At 44.4% G+C, this 19,478-nt stretch overlaps 2 protein-coding genes across 2 annotated transcripts; both read right to left on the bottom strand.

Annotated features, from left to right (window-relative positions):
• Positions 1–12,197: 12,197 nt before the first annotated feature.
• Positions 12,198–13,079, bottom strand: LOC111993858 (uncharacterized). Its single transcript, XM_024025676.1, has one exon. The coding sequence runs from the start codon at positions 13,077–13,079 to the stop codon at positions 12,198–12,200; it is 882 nt and encodes a 293-aa protein (XP_023881444.1).
• Positions 13,080–13,184: 105 nt separating this feature from the next.
• Positions 13,185–13,844, bottom strand: LOC111993859 (uncharacterized). The gene has a single exon (XM_024025678.1). The coding sequence runs from the start codon at positions 13,842–13,844 to the stop codon at positions 13,185–13,187; it is 660 nt and encodes a 219-aa protein (XP_023881446.1).
• Positions 13,845–19,478: the final 5,634 nt, after the last annotated feature.

Genomic DNA, 19,478 nt, shown 5'->3' with positions numbered 1-19,478 from the left:
TGTTCATTAAAGGTCAACAGCAATCTCAACAGAAAGACTTCTATTGAGATTTAATGTTGAAGCTTGACACAAGCTGTATCTATCGAGAATTAAGAAATCAGACTTTTTAGATTTGATTACACGCATATTCTTAGGTATTTGTGTAGGGTTTATTTTCTCACAACCCTAGACATATATAAGGATTATTTTAAGAGCCGTCACGATGGGGATGCAAAGGAATATATATGCATATTGTGATCGGAGGCAAAAATTGCTCTAGTTCATTATTCTCTCTATAGAAACTATTGCATCTTTACGCTAAGGGTTTTGTGACCAAGGAGCTTCCTGATCTTCATTGTTGATGAATTAAGAACTTTGCAGCCTACAATCTTCCTCAAGTTGGTGTATTAGTCATGTATTGGAATCCATGCATGATTGGTTAATCACGTACTGGGATTTGTGCATTGAACAGAGAGATTGCCGCTACAATACAAGTCCAATTGGATATTGGGGTAAAGGTTTAATTGTATGTTAGTATTTCAAGACAGGCCAAAGTGTTTGGTAAGATTCCTCATACTTGTAACCGCTTGTGATTGATAATAGTGGATTCTTGGAAGTGGTGACTTTTGTACGGTTTTAGACCCCTTAAACCAACCAAATTAACCTAGTTAATTAGCCAAGTGATTAACTTAGTCAAATTATGAAGTTCTAGGTTATCACAAACATACAATCATATCAAAAGTATAAAGCAGCGAAATAATAAATAACACAAGATATAATTACCCAGGAAAACCAAACCGGTGAAAAACCTGGGGAGGATTTGACCTAGCTATCCTCAAGGTAAACCTGAATCCACTATGCGAAAGAATCGAAATTCATACAAAAGGACTTACAAGCTCCCCGCTTGACTTCCTAATGCTACCCACTAGTAGAACTTACTGACACGACCATGTGCAAGCTCCGAATCCACGAACTCCTTCTTTCTTGGATTCTCCAATCAACTACAAGCACCCACGCTTGTTATTCTTTAAGCTCCAATGGCAGCAACCGAGTTAATCATCAAAGTGTTGAAGTAATCTCTACCTAGAAAACCCTAAGTTTTGTGTAAAGGAAAACTCCTCTAGATCTCACAAGAGATTTACACAAAACAGAAAAGTATGAGCAACAATACAACAGGAGCAACTCTAAAACGTGGCTAGGGTTTTTCTTTATATACCTAGGGTAAAAACAGAAAACTCAAAACGTTTAATGAGTTAGGGCTGAGCTGGAATATTCTACAGAAAAACATTCTGCTCAAGATTCGATCGATCGAGTCTTTCTTTCGATCAATTGAGCCAAGCCGAAATGTACCAATGCATCTGCAGCCTCTCGATTCCAACTTTACATGAAAGACACAACCTTGAGCAATCCTAAACAAGACTAAACATATTGTTTTGATCATGGTTTGCCAACAATACACATTAGAGTTCTAAATACAAAAATTTCTAAATCTTTAGAACCTAATAAACTCCCCCTTTGGCAATTCGTGACAAAACACAAACTAAAAACTCAAAGTTTACAAGTGAAAGCCCTTTACATAAATAATGCTCATAAAAACTAAAATCCAATCCTAACTACTATCCATCAGTTGCAAGTGTAGACAGTAGATCAATTGAATCAACCTGTATATTCCTGAAATACTTAACAAACGCATAAACGCATGTGTGGCAGAAAATAGTAAATAAACAGGTATAACATTCTTGTATGATTCACACAGAAACATATATCAATGAATAATCTCATAAATATAAATCAATAAACAGTGAATCCAAAGAAACAAGAATCATGTATATATCATGTATATCAAAAAAAATGTTACTCCCCCTAACATGAATATCCCCAAAAAATGATATACAGAGTGAAGTGCCTAGATACAATCTAATATCTCCACTAGCTCCTCAAAACAAAAAACTCTCTCCCTAACTACAAAACTCCTCTACAAAGTCTACTCCCCCTTTTAGTGATGAAATGCCAAAGAGCAATCATAATCCATCATCAAGAGGAGGTGGTGAGGGTGAACGAAGATGTGCTAGATCAGCTCGCAACGCACGGATCTTGTCAAGCAAGTCCACCAAAATCTGACCATGAGCCGCCTGAACGGTCATGACAGTCTCCAAGGTACGACAGATATCAAATACATTTGATAAAGGTGGAGGAACATCAGCAGTAGCAGCATCATTAGGATCAGGAATAGCCTCACTAGTAGGACCTGTAAAAGAAGAGGGAGGAGGTGCGGTACTAGAAGGCTCAGACCTAGGGTGTTTAGAGCCAGCTCAAAGGTGAGCAGCCCTCTACCTAAGAAAAGACGCACTGATAGGAGCAATCACATGAACAGGCTCAGAGGAAGGAAAACCACTAAGATCAAGATAAAGTAAAATCCTATGAATAAAAATAGGATGAACAAGAGCATGTGAAGAAGATGAACTCTTATTAATTTCGTTCAAAGAACAAAGAAACAAATGAGGAAAACTGATAGGAACATCAGTGACAAGAGCGTACAAAAATACACACCGCTTGAGAGGAATGGTGTGAAGATGAGAAATGGGCCAGATAGAGTGACACGCTATCCTAAAGAAGATATAATGCAACTCAGAAAGTTCAGCAGAGGTGATCCTAGGATTAGAACCCCACTGGATAAAAGACCTAGTGATGTAAGACATGACATCGCTCAAAACAGGAGACTCATCATAAGGATAGACTGGGTGCTGGACCAAGGGTACCGCAAGAGCATCAGCCACTACCGAAAGAGTAATGGAGTACTTTACGCCTCGTATCCAACTCTTTACTAAAGTGTTGGAATCATAGACGTGGATAGAGATGTTCGAGAAGAACTCTCTAATCAGGGTAGCTGGAGGAGAAGGATCAGAAACATCCAACAGTGGTAACCAGCCCCGACACTCAAAGTTTGCCCTAATGGCAAGATCAAGCTCATCTAAGATGACAGAACACTCAGACCAAATCTTTCTCTTAAGATTTAGCTTCTCATAAGTTTCTTGGTTTTTCTCACTTGGAAACCTCTCTCAGTCAAAGGAAGGAGGGGAAGGAGTAAGTGAGGGGACATACCTACGAGCCCTAGTCTACCTAGGTATAGCACTAAGGAAAGAACAGAGATATAAAGAGAAAACCAAAAAAACACAAAAACCAAGGGCAGACTGCAAGCTAGCACAAAAAAGAGATAGAACAAAAATCTATATGATGCATGAACAACCACAATGTCGTGATACATGTACTAATGTAGTAAGCAAAGTTCAAATTAAGTTCAATTGCACAAAATTGGCTTGAGCATAGAGTTTCCAACAAAAACCCTAAAAATTTGAAAACTACTTGAAAATTTTGAAACAAATTGATGAATTGAGCATTACATAACACAACACACAGATTATAATGCTTAATTACATCAAAACGACAAGCCAATTTTATCAATTTCAAACTAATTGAACAAAATTCTCAATTCGGATTCAATATAAACCCTAGAAAATTCAATTTTCCATAATACAAAAAATTGATCAAATTAAACCATTAAGAACAAGTTTATATCATGTCCCCACAAAAACCTTTTGATCAATTGCATAAAATAGGGCTTGAATCAACAAAAATTCCAAATATGCAAGGTCTGAAAATTTGAGTGTAAAATGCATGAAAATATGAAAATAAACTCAAAAGGAAGAGCAAAAGAGACTTACCGGCTTGAGGAAAGAGAATCTTTGCAAAAAATTAGGAGGAAAACGACAAAAAATTTACTGTAGAGCCTTGCCTAGTTGGAGAGAGAAGAAAAGTTTGAAAAAACTTTTTGAAAAAGTGTTTGAATCAGTCAAGAACAGTGTTTTAAAAAACCTGATTCACGACTTTCGATTGATCGAAAATCACATTCGATCAATCGAATCAATCCGAGATTTTTAAAAGAATTTTAAATATTTTCGATCAATCGAAAAACAGCTTGAATCGATTGAAACAGGTAGCAGCTCGCAGTATTTTGAGAAAAATTATAGTTTTGAAAAGCTCAAACTAGTTTTTGAAAATAACCCCTCAAAGCATTAAACAAAATGCATGAGTATGAGATGTAATGGAATGCTTTTTCAAAAACCCAAATTTTAATCCTAGTTTCTCCAAAGAAAGTTTCAGCCATTCTCCCTTTAAGTTCTCAAGCAAACAAAATTTTTTGCATAATACTCAAGGTATTTTCAAACTTGGTTGGTCAAACCAAAAACACACACAATACAATGTACAGTGTTTAGCCAAGAGTAACTTGTGTAGTGTGTGCAAATTAGCAAAAACTTGAGATACATGTGAGGTGATATATGAATAGAAATTGTGTGGGTCGCAAATGAGGCCAATGGGCTCAGCCCCACTTGGGCTCACAACTTATTTGTTTGTTGGGTTGGATTTCCTACTATGGGTAGTTCTCCAACTAAGGACTCAATGAGATCACTTTTCTCTTTCTCGGCAACACAATACTTCCTCCTCCTGTCCTCGGATATTCTCTCTATTTTGCTTTTCTATTACCACTGTTCTCTCCCCTCCTTTTTGACCAACCCTTCTCTCTTATCCTCCCTTCTTACTTATAGTGCTCAGCTCAGGCGTAGGTTATCAATGCTCTCATAGTTTGTGCAACAGAGGGTCCAGTAAGATTTTCTCTAAGTGGGAGGTCAGGTATGGGTGGCTTTGGGACTTGGTTCCTACCCCCGTCGGCAGCTCGGCAGAGTTGGTGCGCGCTTAGTGCTACGGAGGGTCCAATCAGGGGGATGGTAAGTGAGAGTCTAGGCCTGGGTGGCTTTGGAACTTGGTGCCCACTTCAGGTTAGAGCTAGGTAGTGGCGCTTAGAGGGCCTTCTTTGAGCCAAACAAAGATGATGCGCCGTTCACTGACACTTCCGAACATGCTCGGTAAAAATATGCCGAGCATAACTTTAGTAGTGAAGCTCGGCACCCCCGAGCTGTGATAACGAGGGTTGGGCCTTAGGGCGAATGAGGATTGGGCCCAATGACTGTGTGTTTGGAGCAGAGACTAGGGGCTGAGTAGGCCCAACAGTTCGGATGCCGCACATTAGCCTCCCCTTGATTTATGCTCGGCGCCCGGCGTGAATCAAGGAACTCCAAAGAGCGCACGTTACGTGTTTAGTGAAGCGACGTCTGGGGCGTTGCAGGGTTTCATTAATGCGCCCTAAAAAGGCGCGCTGGATCTGGCCAAGCGTTACAACCCTCATCATTGCCTGACGCTTCGTGAACCGAGGAGGTGCAGTTGTTATCGGGTGTTGAAGTCATCATGGCTTGTTAATCAATTTCCATAATGGCTGGTTAACCGCTGCCCATCTGTTTTGTGTTCACTATAAAAGGTACCTTCAAATCTATTCTTTTACTTTACAAACTCTGAATTCTGCAACTTCTTCTCTGCCGCGCATTCATCTGCGTCTTCATACTCCAGCCCAGAAATCTCTCTCTCCTTAGAACCCACAGTAAGTTTTCTACACTTCTTTTCTCCATATCTCCACTTCTTCTTAAATTTTAGGGTTCTAGGATGGGGTATTCATATCTTTTAGATACGGCTGCGGCCTTAGCTACCTTTAGGCAGGCCTTCAACATCCCTAGTGATGTGGAGGTTGCATATTGTCACGAAAGCGAGATGGCACTCCATAGAGGAGGCAATACTGCCTTCTTCCCCTTAATGGCCATCTTGGAGGGTGGGGTAAGGTTTCCCATAGACCCTCTGATAATAGACACACTTAGGTACTACGGCCTGTGCCCGGACCAACTTCCTCCCAATTTTTACCGGTTAGTGAGTTGTGTGAGTAGATTAAACCAAACCTTCAGTTTACAATTAAACCAGCATGACATAAACCATATGTACAGTTTATGTGGCAGTAAGAAAACGAATTACTACCTCAAAGTGAGAGACATGAGGGTATGGCTGATATCCTGCCTGCTCGATTCAAATAGAAATTCTGCCGGGGAGTTCGTTTTGGTGCGCGGCAATGGTTTGTCGGCGAATTTCCTTGTCCGCTTACTAGGAGAGAAGTGGGTTCGTCCCGATCATTAATTCTCTTTTTTTTTTTTTTTTTATTATTATGTACATTTCTTTCTTTTTGTTTGAGTTTATGCTCGGATACACATGCACATGTACTTTGCGTATTCTGACTTTCATTTCTATTGGTTATTTCAGACGGCAGGGTGTTCGCCCCGGACGTTAGAGCCGTGCATGTAAGGGATCTAAACTTCATCCTCAGATCCGAGATCTTCGTTCACGCAGACGGGTAGCTACGGGCCTCTCATCTCATACTCGGAGTCGACCCCGTGTACACCACTTGGCAGAATTTTAGTCAATCTCTGCTAGTTGACAGCCCCCTCCTCTCTTACATAGACGTTCGGCACGCGAACTTCCTTCCCCCCAAGTTCACAGCAGGCAAGGCACGCAAACTCGGTCCCCGGCACATTTGTTCTGACGAGATTCCACCCGTGAGGGACGAATCAGCCGAGCGTGTGTCCCGAGCACGAAGAGAACGTGCACACGAACAGATTGAGCAAGAAGCCCCCGCCCAGCAAGAAGTTTAAGTTGACCAGGAACCCCCATCCATAGATACAGAAGTAGTTGGCGAGTCATCAGGCGAAGTTATGGTGACTCGAAAGGTAATGTCCATCACTCGCTTTGTCCCCGGAGCCCGGTCTGCCGGGAACTAGCACAACAAGAACACACTCAAGGCCGCACTCAGCCTAGCCCACCTCCGCCGACAGCCCTTGCATGGTAAAGGAAAAGGCCGCGCACTACCGAACAAACACCAGCCGACCCAGTTCATGCGCGGTCAAGAACGCCCCCTCGTCCCTCTAGCGGTATCGTGATTCGCGAACCCGTAACTCAGACGGGGTTGAACGTGGCGTCTTCTTCCCGTGCTGTGCCCGCGTGGCAGCCTTCCTTTATGATGGACGGCAAACCTCTCCCCTCGGATGCCCCTGTACATGTCTGGGGGAAAGGGACCGGTGACCACATTGCCCAGACTTTGGCTCGGGGGTTCCTTCTGCTCGAGGACGTACGTGCTTTCGAAGATGGCACTGACGAATCGATGGGGCGACGGCTGCAATGGCACACTGTCGCGGTAAAACCAAGACTTCCCTCTCTTTTTTTTTTTTTTTTTTTTTTTTTTTTTTAAAATTTCCGTACATATGCTTTGCCAGGCTGCACAGCTGGCCTACATCCTTGACCGTCGTGTCACAGATCTGGCGGAGGATGCTGGCCAGGAGAGGGCCCTGAAGGACGTGGCCGAGGTGACCGCGAAGGAGAAAACGGTGGCTACTGCGACATCCGAGAAGAAAGCTGCTGCTGTGGAGAAGGCGAGGCTGGCCGTGGAGAAAAGGTATAAGGAACTGGAAGTTCAGCTGAGGGAGACCGAGCTCAAGCTGGGAGAAGCTGAAAGTAAGCTCAGTGCGCAGTCCGAGGAGCTGGGTGATATGAGGGCGGCTTTGGAGGAGAGCGAGAACAAGTGGTACCAGGAGGGGTTCGCGGATGCGGAGAACTCGGCAAAGCCGGTCATTAATGAGGCACGGCGGCTTGGCTTTGAGGAGGGTTGGCTGGCCGCTCTGTAGGCTTTGGGGTTCCCGAGGATTCGCCTTTGAGGAACCCTGACCAGATCCCATTTCCAGTCCCCCCGCCGGAGCCGATGACCGCAACCGGACGTGCTGACGAGGAAGAGACGACCAACCTAAGGGAATTGGTGGAACAGATTGATTCCCACGTGGGGATGGAAGAGCCAGAAGTGGCTAGCCATCCTTTCCTTGGAGATCAGCTCGGCCATCCTTTCCCGAGGCCCGAGAACGCCCTGCAACCTCCATGTCATGATTTTCGAACCTTGCCTCTTTTGTATTACGAGACTCTTTTTTTTTTTTTTTTTGTTTACTTTCCTGTCCTGGTTTGCTCATATCACCGGGTTGTGGTGATTAAACAATTTTAATTTTTGCTGGTCTTGAAACTCAAATGGCCGCCTTGTTTTGTGGCCGAGACAATGATTTTCTAAATGTCTGCAATTAATTCTTGCTGTTTATCTATTCTTTCGTTCTGTATTTGCGTGATGCTTGCCGGTGGGCCAAGTCCTGTTTCGTCATAAGGCGGGGATTTGGCCTGTTTACTAGTTTTATAGAAACGATAAGGTTTACACCTGCTCGGCGATAGGGATCGAGCCGAGAGACAGGCTTCTATCCTTAGATAAAATAATAGGGTTTACACCTGCTCGGCGATAGGGATCGAGCCGAGAGACAGGCTTCTGTCCTTAAGATAAACTAATAAGGTTTACACCTGCTCGGCGATAGGGATCGAGCCGAGAGACAGGCTTCTGTCCTTAAGGTTAAAATAATAAGGTTACACCTGCTCGGCGATAGGGATCGAGCCGAGAGACAGGCTTCTGTCCTTAAGATAAAATAATAAGGTTTACACCTGCTCGGCGATAGGGATCGAGCCGAGAGACAGGCTTCTGTCCTTAAGATAAAAAATATAAGGTTTACACCTGCTCGGCGATAGGGATCGAGCCGAGAGACAGGCTTCTGTCCTTAAGATAAAAATAATAAGGTTTACACCTGCTCGGCGATAGGGATCGAGTCGAGAGACAGGCTTCTGTCCTTAAGATAAAACTAATAAGGTTTACACCTACTCGGCGATAGGGATCGAGCTGAGAGACAGGCTTCTGTCCTTAAGGTAAAAATAATAAGGTTTACACCTGCTCGGCGATAGGGATCGGGCCGAGAGACAAGCTTCTGTCCTTAAGATAAAAATAATAAAATTTCCATAGTTTCGTAAAAAAAGGGAATATCCGCAATCAGCATGAACCGTCATTTTCATCAGCCTTTATACAACAACGATGCTTCGACCGCATGCCCCCACTTCTTTCTCTCTGCCTTTCCCTTTTTCTTTTTACATGGCCGATCAGTGATAGAACTTTTTTAGATTATGAACGTTCCACGGCCGCGGCAAAGGTCTCTCGTCTAGGTCCTCCAGATAATATGCTCCCGCACCTGCGATCGCTGTGACCCTGTAGGGCCCTTCCCACGTCTGAGCTAGCTTCCCAGAGTTTGTATCCCGCATACCCCCCAAAGCCTTTCTCAGGACCAAGTCTCCCGCGCTGAATTCCCTGAGTCTTACGCCTTGGTTGTATCTTGTAGCGAGCTTTTGCTGGTACTCTGCGAGTCGCACGGTGGCCATCTCACGGCACTCCTCCAAGCTATCCAAAAGCCCGACCATCATTTCTTCGTTTGCTCGGGATCGAACCCCGCAACCCGTGCGCTACATAATTTTACCTCGGTTGGTATGACGGCTTCTGATCCGTAAGTCAAGGAAAATGGGCTTTCCCCCGTGGATCTCCTGGGGGTAGTTCGGTAAGCCCAGAGTACGTTCGGCAGCTCCTCGGCCCAGCTGCCCTTTGCGCCGTCTAGTCTTCTCTTTAATCCGTTCAGTATTACTTTGTTCGTAGCTTCTGCCAATCCATTACTCTGTGGGTACGCCGGGGTAGAATATTTGTTTTTTATGCCGAGGTCCTTGCAGAAAATGCGGAAAGCTTTACTGTCGAACCGTAGCCCATTATCGGATATTAACGACTCCGGCACCCCAAACCTAGTCACTATATTCTTCCAAACGAATCTCTTCACATCCATGTCCCGGATATTCGCGAGGGCCTCGGCCTCCGCCCACTTGGTGAAGTAATCGACGGCAACAATTACGAATCGGCGGTTCCCCGTAGCCTGCGGAAATGGACTGAGGATATCCAGCCCCCATTGTGCAAACGGCCAGGGGCGGCTAATCGGATTGAGTTGACCGGCGGGCTGGTGGATCAAAGGGGCATGCTTTTGGCATCGATCACATTTTAGAACATATTCGGTGGCGTCCCTTTGCATCTTAGGCCACTAAAACCCCTGGGTCATCGCCTGATGTGCCAGGGAACGCCCGCCCACGTGGCTTCCGCATATCCTATCGTGAAGCTCGGCTAAAATCTCGGGAACTTTCTCGGGGGGCAAGCACAGCAGGTATGGTCCTCCGAAAGATCTTCGGTACAACCTGCCGTCTGCCGACAACCAATAACGGGGTGCCGTTCTACGTATCTTACTGGCCTCCTTCTCATCATCCGGAACTACATTCTCGGACAGGAAAGCTACGATGGGATCAATCCAGCACAGTGCAGGTGATGAAACCGTGTCGACACTATCCACCCTGATTGTAACCTCATCGGGGACCTGGATGCTCGGTTCAACTATAAGTTCCACCCTGATCAACCGAGGTACGTCTTCGACGCTTAATGATGCCAGCGTGGCTAAGGAGTCGGCGTGCCTGTTCTGCGCCCGTCCTACTTGGGACACTTTCATTGAGACAAATTTGCTTATGATCATTTTTGTCGTGCATAAGTAAGCCTTCATCCGAGGATCCCTAGCTTCAAAACTTCCCTGGACTTGATTAACAACCAGCCGGGAATCTAAATGTATTTCCACGCTCCGAGCACCAAGCTTCAATGCAGTTCTTAGTTCGGCAAGTAGGGCCTCATACTCGGCCTCATTGTTGGAGGCCTTAAATCCCAACCTAAAAGAGTGCTCCAGCCGAATCCCTTCGGGAGAAAAGATGACGATCCCGGCACCGGCTCCCTGGGAACTTGAGGCTCCGTCCACGAAGACCTTCCACGGGCAAGCTTCTACGTGGCAGATCATTTCTCCACCATTTCTGGGTGAGAATTCAGCGACAAAGTCTGCAAGGACCTGGCCCTTCACCGAATGTCGTGGTCGGTACCGTATGTCGAAGGACCCTAGCCTAGTCCCCCATTTGGCTATCTACCCTGTGAAGTCAGATCTTCTCAAAAGTGATTGTAAAGGATACTCGGTTAACACATAGACCGTGTGGGCTTGGAAGTAGTGCGGCAGCTTCCTCGTGGCATGGATGAGGGCCAACACTAACTTCTCCAGAGGCAAATACCTCTTCTCAGCATCGACCAAGGTCTTGCTGATATAGTACACGGGTTGCTGGATCCTCCCATCCTTCAACAGTACGGCACTTACTGCATGATCGGATACTGCCAAGTACATAAATAAATCTTCACCCGGCTCGGGCGCGGCCAGCATGGGTGCCCTTGCCAAGTACTCCTTCAAGTCCCAAAAGGCCTTGTCGCATTCTTCGTTCCATAAAAACCCTGTCCACTTCTTCAAAAGCTGATAAAATGGGCGGCAGCGATCTGCAAACTTGGAGATGAACCGGTTAAGTGCGGCTAGCATCCCGGTTAAAACCTGTACCTCCTTCGGATTGCTCGGTGGATTCAGCCTCTTTATTGCTTCGATCTGATCGGGATTGACCTCTATTCCCCGGCTCGTGATTAGGTATCCTAGAAATTTCCCAGCCCCCACTCCGAACGCGCACTTCTCGGCGTTAAGGCGCAGCTTGTGTCGCCTTAGTGTTTCGAACACTTCCTGGAGATCGATCGTGTGTTGTTCCTCCCGTTTGCTCTTTACCACCATATCGTCAATGTAGACTTCGACCGTACACCCTATTTTGTCGCGGAACATTCTCGTCATCATCTGCTGATAAGTTGCCCCGGCATTCTTCAACCCAAACGGCATCACCGTGTAATGATAATTGGCCTCCGGGGAGATGAGCGCCATTTTTTCCTGGTCCTTGGCTGCCAGGGCTATCTGGTGGTACCCCTGAAAAGCGTCTAGAAAGCTCATCCTCGGATGACCGTACGTGGCGTCAACCAACTGATCAATTTTGGGCATGGGGAACGGGTCCTTTGGGCATGCTCGATTCAGGTCTGTAAAATCCACGCAAACCCTCCACCTGCCACTCTTCTTTTTCACTACGACGGTGTTTGCCAGCCACTCGGGGAAATAAGTTTCCTTTATTGCTCCCGACTCCTTCAGCCTTTGAACTTCTTCCTTCACAGCCTCAGCATGCTCCTTGGACGATCTTCTCGGCCTCTGTTTCTTAGGTGGTATCGAGGAATCAACGTTGAGTTTATGAACGATGAATTCAGAATCCACTCCGGGCACCTCATACGGGCTCCAAGCAAACACGTCCACGTTCCGTATTAATAGTAACAACATTTTTACCCTATCTTCAACATCCATACTCTCCCCTACATAAAAACACCTATCGGAATCCGGGAGTATCCGTACCTTCATCATTTCTTCGGCGCGCCTGTCCCCCTTCTCACCTCGGGGACTCTGTAGTTGCTATAACAGGATACTTTGTTGCGCCTCTTCTTCTTCGGTACTCTTTCCCCGTTTGAGCGACTCCCTCCTCCAGTCAACTAGGGCGACCAAACATTGTCTCGCAGTCTGCTGGCTCCCCTTTACCACAGTCACACCATGCTCGGATGGGAACTTTATCCTCACGTGCAGAGTGGACGGTACAGCCCCCATTTCATGGATCCACGGTCTTCCTAATATCGCGGTGTACGGGGAGAAGGAAGCTACCACTATGAAGGTCACCACCACCTCCTTTCCTTCCATATTTACGGGCAAAGAGATCTGTCCTTCAGGGATCACTGTCTTGCCGTCAAAACCAACTAAAGGTGTGCCATATTTGGAGAGGTCCGCACTGCTCAATCCAAGTCCTCGGTACAAGTCTGGGTACATCACGTCTGCTCCGCTTCCCTGATCTATCATCACTCTTTTTACCAGGAAACCGCCTATACGAGCACTGACTACCAGCGCGTCGTCGTGCGGTTGGACCGTTCCCTCCAAGTCGCTATCATCGAAGGAGATCGGTTCTTTGGTGGGTTTCATCCTCTTCCCATATGACGGCCAGTCCTGACCTTCTGCCGCCGTTGCTAGTGCCCACACCCCTTTCCCTCTTGCCGTGGAACATTTCTTGGTAAGGGCGTGGATGACTTCAATTATCCTGAGGGGAGGTGGGAGTAAGTTGCCCCTATGTGAAGTGCCTTGCCCTGCCCCTCGGTCCCCCGCGTCCGTCATAAACTCCTTTAGGTACCCAGCTCCGGCTAGCTGCCGAAGATGATCTTTCAATACACGGCACTGCTCGGTGGTATGTCCTTTATCTTTATGGTAAGTGCAGTACAAGTTCTGGTTCCTTCTCGTTGGATCACCACCCATCCTGTTCGGCCACCTAAAGTAGGGTTGATGCTTGATCTTGTCTAGAATCTTATGCACCGGCTCTTTGAACGCCACATTTACTTCCCCTGCCAGCGCCTCTGATCCCTACATCCTCACGTTCCCTCGTATCCTCGGGGGGAAACTGTTCTGCCGAGGATGATTTATCATTGGCGCTTTACCCTTGTTTTGCAGCCGGTCATCCTCTAGCCGTTTATACTCTTCTATGCGCCTCATTAGCTGCCTCATGTCTTCGGGAGGTTTCTTAGTCAGCGATTCCCTTAGGCCTGAATCCTCGGGCAACCCCATCCTAAAAGTACTCGCAGCAATCTTTTCGTTCCCTCCACCGATCTCGTTGAAAAGCTCCCAATACCGACTGGCGTAGTTACGAAGGGTTTCTCCCATCCTCATCTTCATCGACAGTAGTGCATCCACCGGCTGTGTTACACGGCTACAAGTAACAAATTTGACTCCGAACTCCTGTATCAATTCGGCGAAGCCGCGGATGGAGCCCTTCTTCAAACCATTGAACCACCTGAGAGCGGTAGGGCCCAGGCTTGAGGGAAACACCTTGCACATCAGCGCGTCATTCCGGGTATGTAATGACATCATTTGGATATAGTGGCTGACATGCTCCACCGGGTCGGTCTTCCCGTCATAAGAGTTGAACGGGGGGCGCGTGAATCTGTCCGGGATTGGGGCGTGCTCGATGTCAGTTGAGAACGGCGACCGAGCAGCTTGGCGCAACGCACGGCTCATTGCGTCCATGGCCGCATTGTGGTTCCGCTTTTCCTCTGGAGAATCCGAACCCCGATCTGGATACTCCCGTGATCGCGAGCATTCTCGATGCTGACCCCTGTGTAGGTGAGATTCTCGCGAAGCCGATCGCTCTCGTTGACGGCGGTAACCAGATTGTTCGGACCCTGCTCCTTGTCGCTCCTCCCCGGCACCCGGTCTTCTTGCTCGGTTGTCCTAATTCATTCTCTGGCGCCTGTCTTCTGCCTCCAACTCTAAATCTCTCACCATCCTTCGCAAACGCTCTAGCTCCTCGTCTCTTTCATCAAACCGCCTTCGCCCCGATGCACCGGATTCCGTCAGTTGCGTTTGGTACGAGCCCTCTCCAAGTCCGGGGCTTTCTTCTGCCCTCTCGTGACGCCTGTCTTCGCGCCATTTCTGCCTTCGTTCTCGCCAAAACGACCCCCGAAAGGATCCGACCGAGCCGCTTTCGGCATCACTCCCCGAACGGGTTCCGGACATCTATCTCGTGTGCGAGCCTCAGCTGAACCACAGCAGCGTAGGAGATTCCCACAGACGGCGCCAATTGTGTAGGTCGTAAATGAGGCCAATGGGCTCAGCCCCATTTGGGCTCACAACTTATTTGTTTGTTGGGCTGGATTTCCTACTATGGGTAGTTCTCTAACTAAGGACTCAATGAGATCACTTTTCTCTTTCTCGGCAACACAATACTTCCTCCTCCTGTCCTCGGATATTCTCTCTATTTTGCTTTTCTATTACCACTGTTCTCTCCCCTCCTTTTTGACCAACCCTTCTCTCTTATCCTCCCTTCTTATTTATAGTGCTCAGCTCAGACGTAGGTTATCAATGCTCTCATAGTTTGTGCAACAGAGGGTCCAGTAAGATTTTCTCTAAGTGGGAGGTCAGGTATGGGTGGCTTTGGGACTTGGTTCCCACCCCCGTCAGCAGCTCGGCAGAGTTGGTGCGCGCTTAGTGCTACGGAAGGTCCAATCAGGGGGATGGTAAGTGAGAGTCTAGGCCTGGGTGGCTTTGAGACTTGGTGCCCACTTCAGGTTAGAGCTAGGTAGTGGCGCTTAGAGGGCCTTCTTTGAGCCAAACAAAGATGATGCGCCGTTCACTGACACTTCCGAACATGCTCGGTAAAAATATGCCGAGCATAACTTTAGTAGTGAAGCTCGGCACCCCCGAGCTGTGATAGCGAGGGTTGGGCCTTAGGGCGAATGAGGATTGGGCCCAATGACTGTGCGTTTGGAGCGGAGACTAGGGGCTGAGTGGGCCCAATAGTTCGGATGTCGCACAGAAATCAATCACAAAGTCTACAAAATTCATCATACAGAATTTAAAAGAGACTATCACCTAAAGAGTTACATCATATAATTCCCACATCTCCTAGAACATGAGCTTGCAATCATGTAAGTTTCTTGAATTTTGCCTCATTATTTTATGGATTAGCATCAAGCCTAATAGTACACACCAATTTTAATTATGTGAAATGACATCAAGCCTAATAGTACACACCAATTTTAAGTATTAAGCAATTAATCGAGACTATACCTTATGTTCTTTTTGTGCATGTGCTACACTTTCTCGAGCACAAAATATTATGATATGCACTAAGATGTTCATGATTGGCTAGTGAACAGTGGTGAGATGGTTATTTATGCATTTCTCAAAAGGATCAAGTCCGACAGTCAAATAACATGTGACTTTAAGATCAAGACAAAGTGATAAACACCATAAACATCTTTTCCACACAACATGCACTACAAAGTTTCAACTAATCAAGTGCAATAAATAAGCTCATCAAAGCTAAACAAGGTACATAAGACATGTTATGTGTAAATAAATTGACCAACCTTGTTTTCAAAGACCAAGAAAAATAGTGCCAAACATATTTTGCTTTTCTCCTTTTTTTTTTTTTTAAAGAGAAAACAAATAAATCCTAGAATAAAATGCATGAATGTAATGCAATGCAAGTCCTAGAACAAAAACACAAAAACCAAAGAACAATGGTTACAAAGGAATGAGCAATGAAGCACAAGGACCATTTCAGAAAGACTCAATTAGATCGAGTCTTTTGCATCCAAAACCTTTTACATGCACCACGAGCATTGGAGTTCTTATTCACATTCGAGTGATTTTCAACTCCAGGATTGAAATAAAGATTGAAAGCCTTTACCAATTCACCAAGGAGTGCCATAGGATCTTGTGCTTGAGGTATAGACACTTTTGGCTTGTTTGCTCTCTTAGCAGCTTGAAACTTGTAACAGTTAGGATGAATATGTCCAGACTTTCCACAAAAATGACAAACCTAAGTAGGTTTACCATGCATCTTGTCCTTTGAGAGGGTAGAATTTTTAGGTTTGGACTCTCCTAGATCAACTCTAATCTTCCTAGGGGGTGAAACTTCTATAGGTTGGACAACCTCACTCACAGGGGGTTTAACAGTTTCACTCATAACCTCACTCACAGAAGGTTTAGAAGAAGATGAATGAACAAAGTTCGTGGAAGTAGGTGCAGACACAGAGATGCTTTCAACATATCCTAAACTAGATTTGTCACAAGGATACTATTGAACATTCAGCATTTGATCAAGTTTAAAACTAGCAGATCTAGCAACAGATAAATCATGTTCCAAAGTTTTAACTTTATCAAGTAAAAGCATGTTCTCAAATTTCGCATGATCCAAAAAAAGTAGAAAGACTGCATAAAGCATGGCACAAACCACAAAGGCCTGCAGGAGTGCATGAAACCAAACCCTTAAAGATTACATAAGCAACATGGGTACAAAATAAAAACATAAATCTTAAAAACCTACAAAGGTAGTAAGTACAAACAATAAATAGTACTTCCCTTATCATATCACTCCCCCTATCATGAATCATAGGAGCTGTGATGAACTTGGAACATATATACTTATAACCTGAAACATTTGTATAAAACACATTAGACCCTTAAGGTAAAGCAAGTAATAAACGGAAAAGTATAATATAACAAATAAATTGCGATCAATTAAACATGATGTGAAACAAGTGAGCAACTTGATCAAACACCAAACACCAAGACAAAGTATTTTTTTAATTAGCTCAATGTCTTCTTCCCCTTGGTACATGCATTTCCCCTATGGAATATCTCTCTCCCTACAAGTGTGCACGAGAAATAGAATTATCATTAGCATCAAATAATTTAACAAGCAAATTTTTCTTTTCAAGCTCAAGAGAATCAATTTTCTTCAGGCCAAGTTCAACATTTATAGCATTCTTTGCAGCAACTTTGCAAAGTTTATTATAAGCCTCTTGAAAATCTGCATCCTCAGAGAGTTCCCCATCAGAAGGGTTCTCTTCAACAGATATACTTTCATTGACTACAGAAGTAGTAGTGAAAGCAATGAAGTTTCCATCATCGTCACATCCAGACTCATTATTAGAAACCTCATTATCACTAAGGGTTACAGCCATAACTTTACCCTTAGACCTCAAGAATGTAGGACATTCAGATTTAACATGACTATACCCTTGACAGCCAAAACACTGAGCACCCAAAGAATTGTTTGAAGGTTGACCAACTTTATCTCTAGGTTTTTTAAAGTTATTAACCTTAGTGGGATCATTCTTCTTAAAGTTTCTAGGTTCAGCAGTGTTTGTACCTCTTGCCTTTCTGTTGTTATTCCTAAGAAAGTTTCTAAAGTTCTTGGCAAGGTACGCAATCTCTGTAGCAGAGAGCTCATCATCAAATCCATCAACCTCAACATCATCAACAGACTTAAGAGCCATTGATTTGGATTTGGAAGTTTTGGGTAGGTCAAACTCATAGGACTAAAGAGATCCTACAAGCTCATCAACAGGGATCGAGTCCACATCCTTGCTCTCAGTAATGGTAGTTACTTTGGGTCTAAAATCTTCAGTTAAAGATCTAAAAATCTTCCTAACAATTTTAGGTTGATCATAAATTTCACCCAAATTAAAAAAAGAATTAACAATATCATTCAATTTAGCATAGAATTTATCAAAAGATTCATCATCAGACATTCTAATGCTTTCAAATCTAGAAGTTAATTGCTGCAGCTTGTTAATCTTAACTGCCTTTGTGCCTTCATGCACAGTCTGGAGGATTTTCCAAGCAGTATGAGCAACCTCAACATTAGAGATTCTCTTAAATTCCTCCATGGAAACAGCATTAAAGATGGCATTCATAGCCTTGCTATTGAAACCAGCTGCTTCTTTTTGAGAAGTTTGCCACTCACTCACAGGAGTAGTGGATTTCTCTTATCCGTACTCAACGGAATTCCAAACTCTCTCATCAATGGATTTCAGGAATTCTCTCATCCATACTTTCCAATAGGCATAGTTATTCCCATCAAAGTGAGGAGGAACAACGAAAGAGTGACCATGCTCCATGACAACAGGGGTCAAGGATCAGCTCAGAGATCAAAAAAATCTCCAACAAGAGAGCTACCTGCTCTGATATCACTTGTACGGTTTTTTACCTTTTAAACCAACCAGATTAACCTAGTTAATTAGCCAAGTGATTAACTTAGTCAAATTATGCAGTTTTAGGTTATCACAAACATACAATCATATCAAAAGTATAAAGCAGTGGAATAATAAATAACACAAGATATGATCACCTAGGAAAACTAAATCGGTAAAAAACCTGAGGAGGATTTGACTTAGCTATCCTCAAGGTAAACCTGAATCCACTATGCGAAAGAATCGAAGTTCATACAAAAGGACTTACAAGCTCCTTGCTTGACTTCCTAATGCTACCCATCAGTAGAACTTACTGACATGACCACGTGCAAGCTCCGAATCCACGGACTCCTTCTTTCTTGGATTCTTTAATTAGCTATAAGCACCCACGCTTGTTATTCTTTAAGCTTCAATAGCAGCAACTGAGTTGATCATCAAGGTGTTGAAGTAATCTCTGCCTAGAAAACCCTAAACTTTATGTAAAGGAAAGCTCCTCTAGATCTCATAAGAGATTTACACAAAACAAAAAAGTATGAGCAACAATACAACAGGAACAACTCTAAAACGTGGCTAAGGTTTTTCTTTATATACTTAGGGTAAAAACAGAAAACCCAAAACGTTTAATGAGTTAGGGCTGAGTTGGAATATTCTACAAAAAAAACATTCTGCCCGAGATTTGATCGATCGAGTCTTTCTTTCGATCGATCGAGCCAAGCCGAAATGCACCAATTCATTTACAACCGCTCGATTCCAACTTTACATGAAAGACAACTTTGAGCAAGCCTAAATAAGAGTAAACATATTGTTTTGATCATGGTTTACCAACAATACACATTAGAGTTCTAAATACAAAAATTCCTAAATCTTTAGAACCTAACAACCTTAAATTCACCCTGTGAGGTTTCGTCTCGGTGGTTTTCCCCATTCGTAAACAAATCACCTGTGTCAAATTTATTTTCCACTGCATTTAGTTATTTAGTGATTTGTTTGTACTATCACACCATTGCATGTAATTTGACTAATTAATTAACTTGGGTAAACAATGAATGTTTAGACCCCCAAGTACAAAATTACCAACACAAGCTTATAATTAAACAATATATGTGCAGAATATGAAATAAAAGCTATATCCAAATTGGTAACATACTCTAAACCATAATTAATTACAAACACTGCA

This window comes from Quercus suber, unplaced genomic scaffold, assembly GCF_002906115.3.
Source record: "Quercus suber isolate HL8 unplaced genomic scaffold, Cork oak 2.0 scaffold_581, whole genome shotgun sequence".
Taxonomy (NCBI): Eukaryota; Viridiplantae; Streptophyta; class Magnoliopsida; order Fagales; family Fagaceae; genus Quercus; species Quercus suber.
The sequence above is the reverse complement of the archived record's forward strand: the minus strand, read 5'-3'. Positions and strand labels throughout refer to the sequence as shown.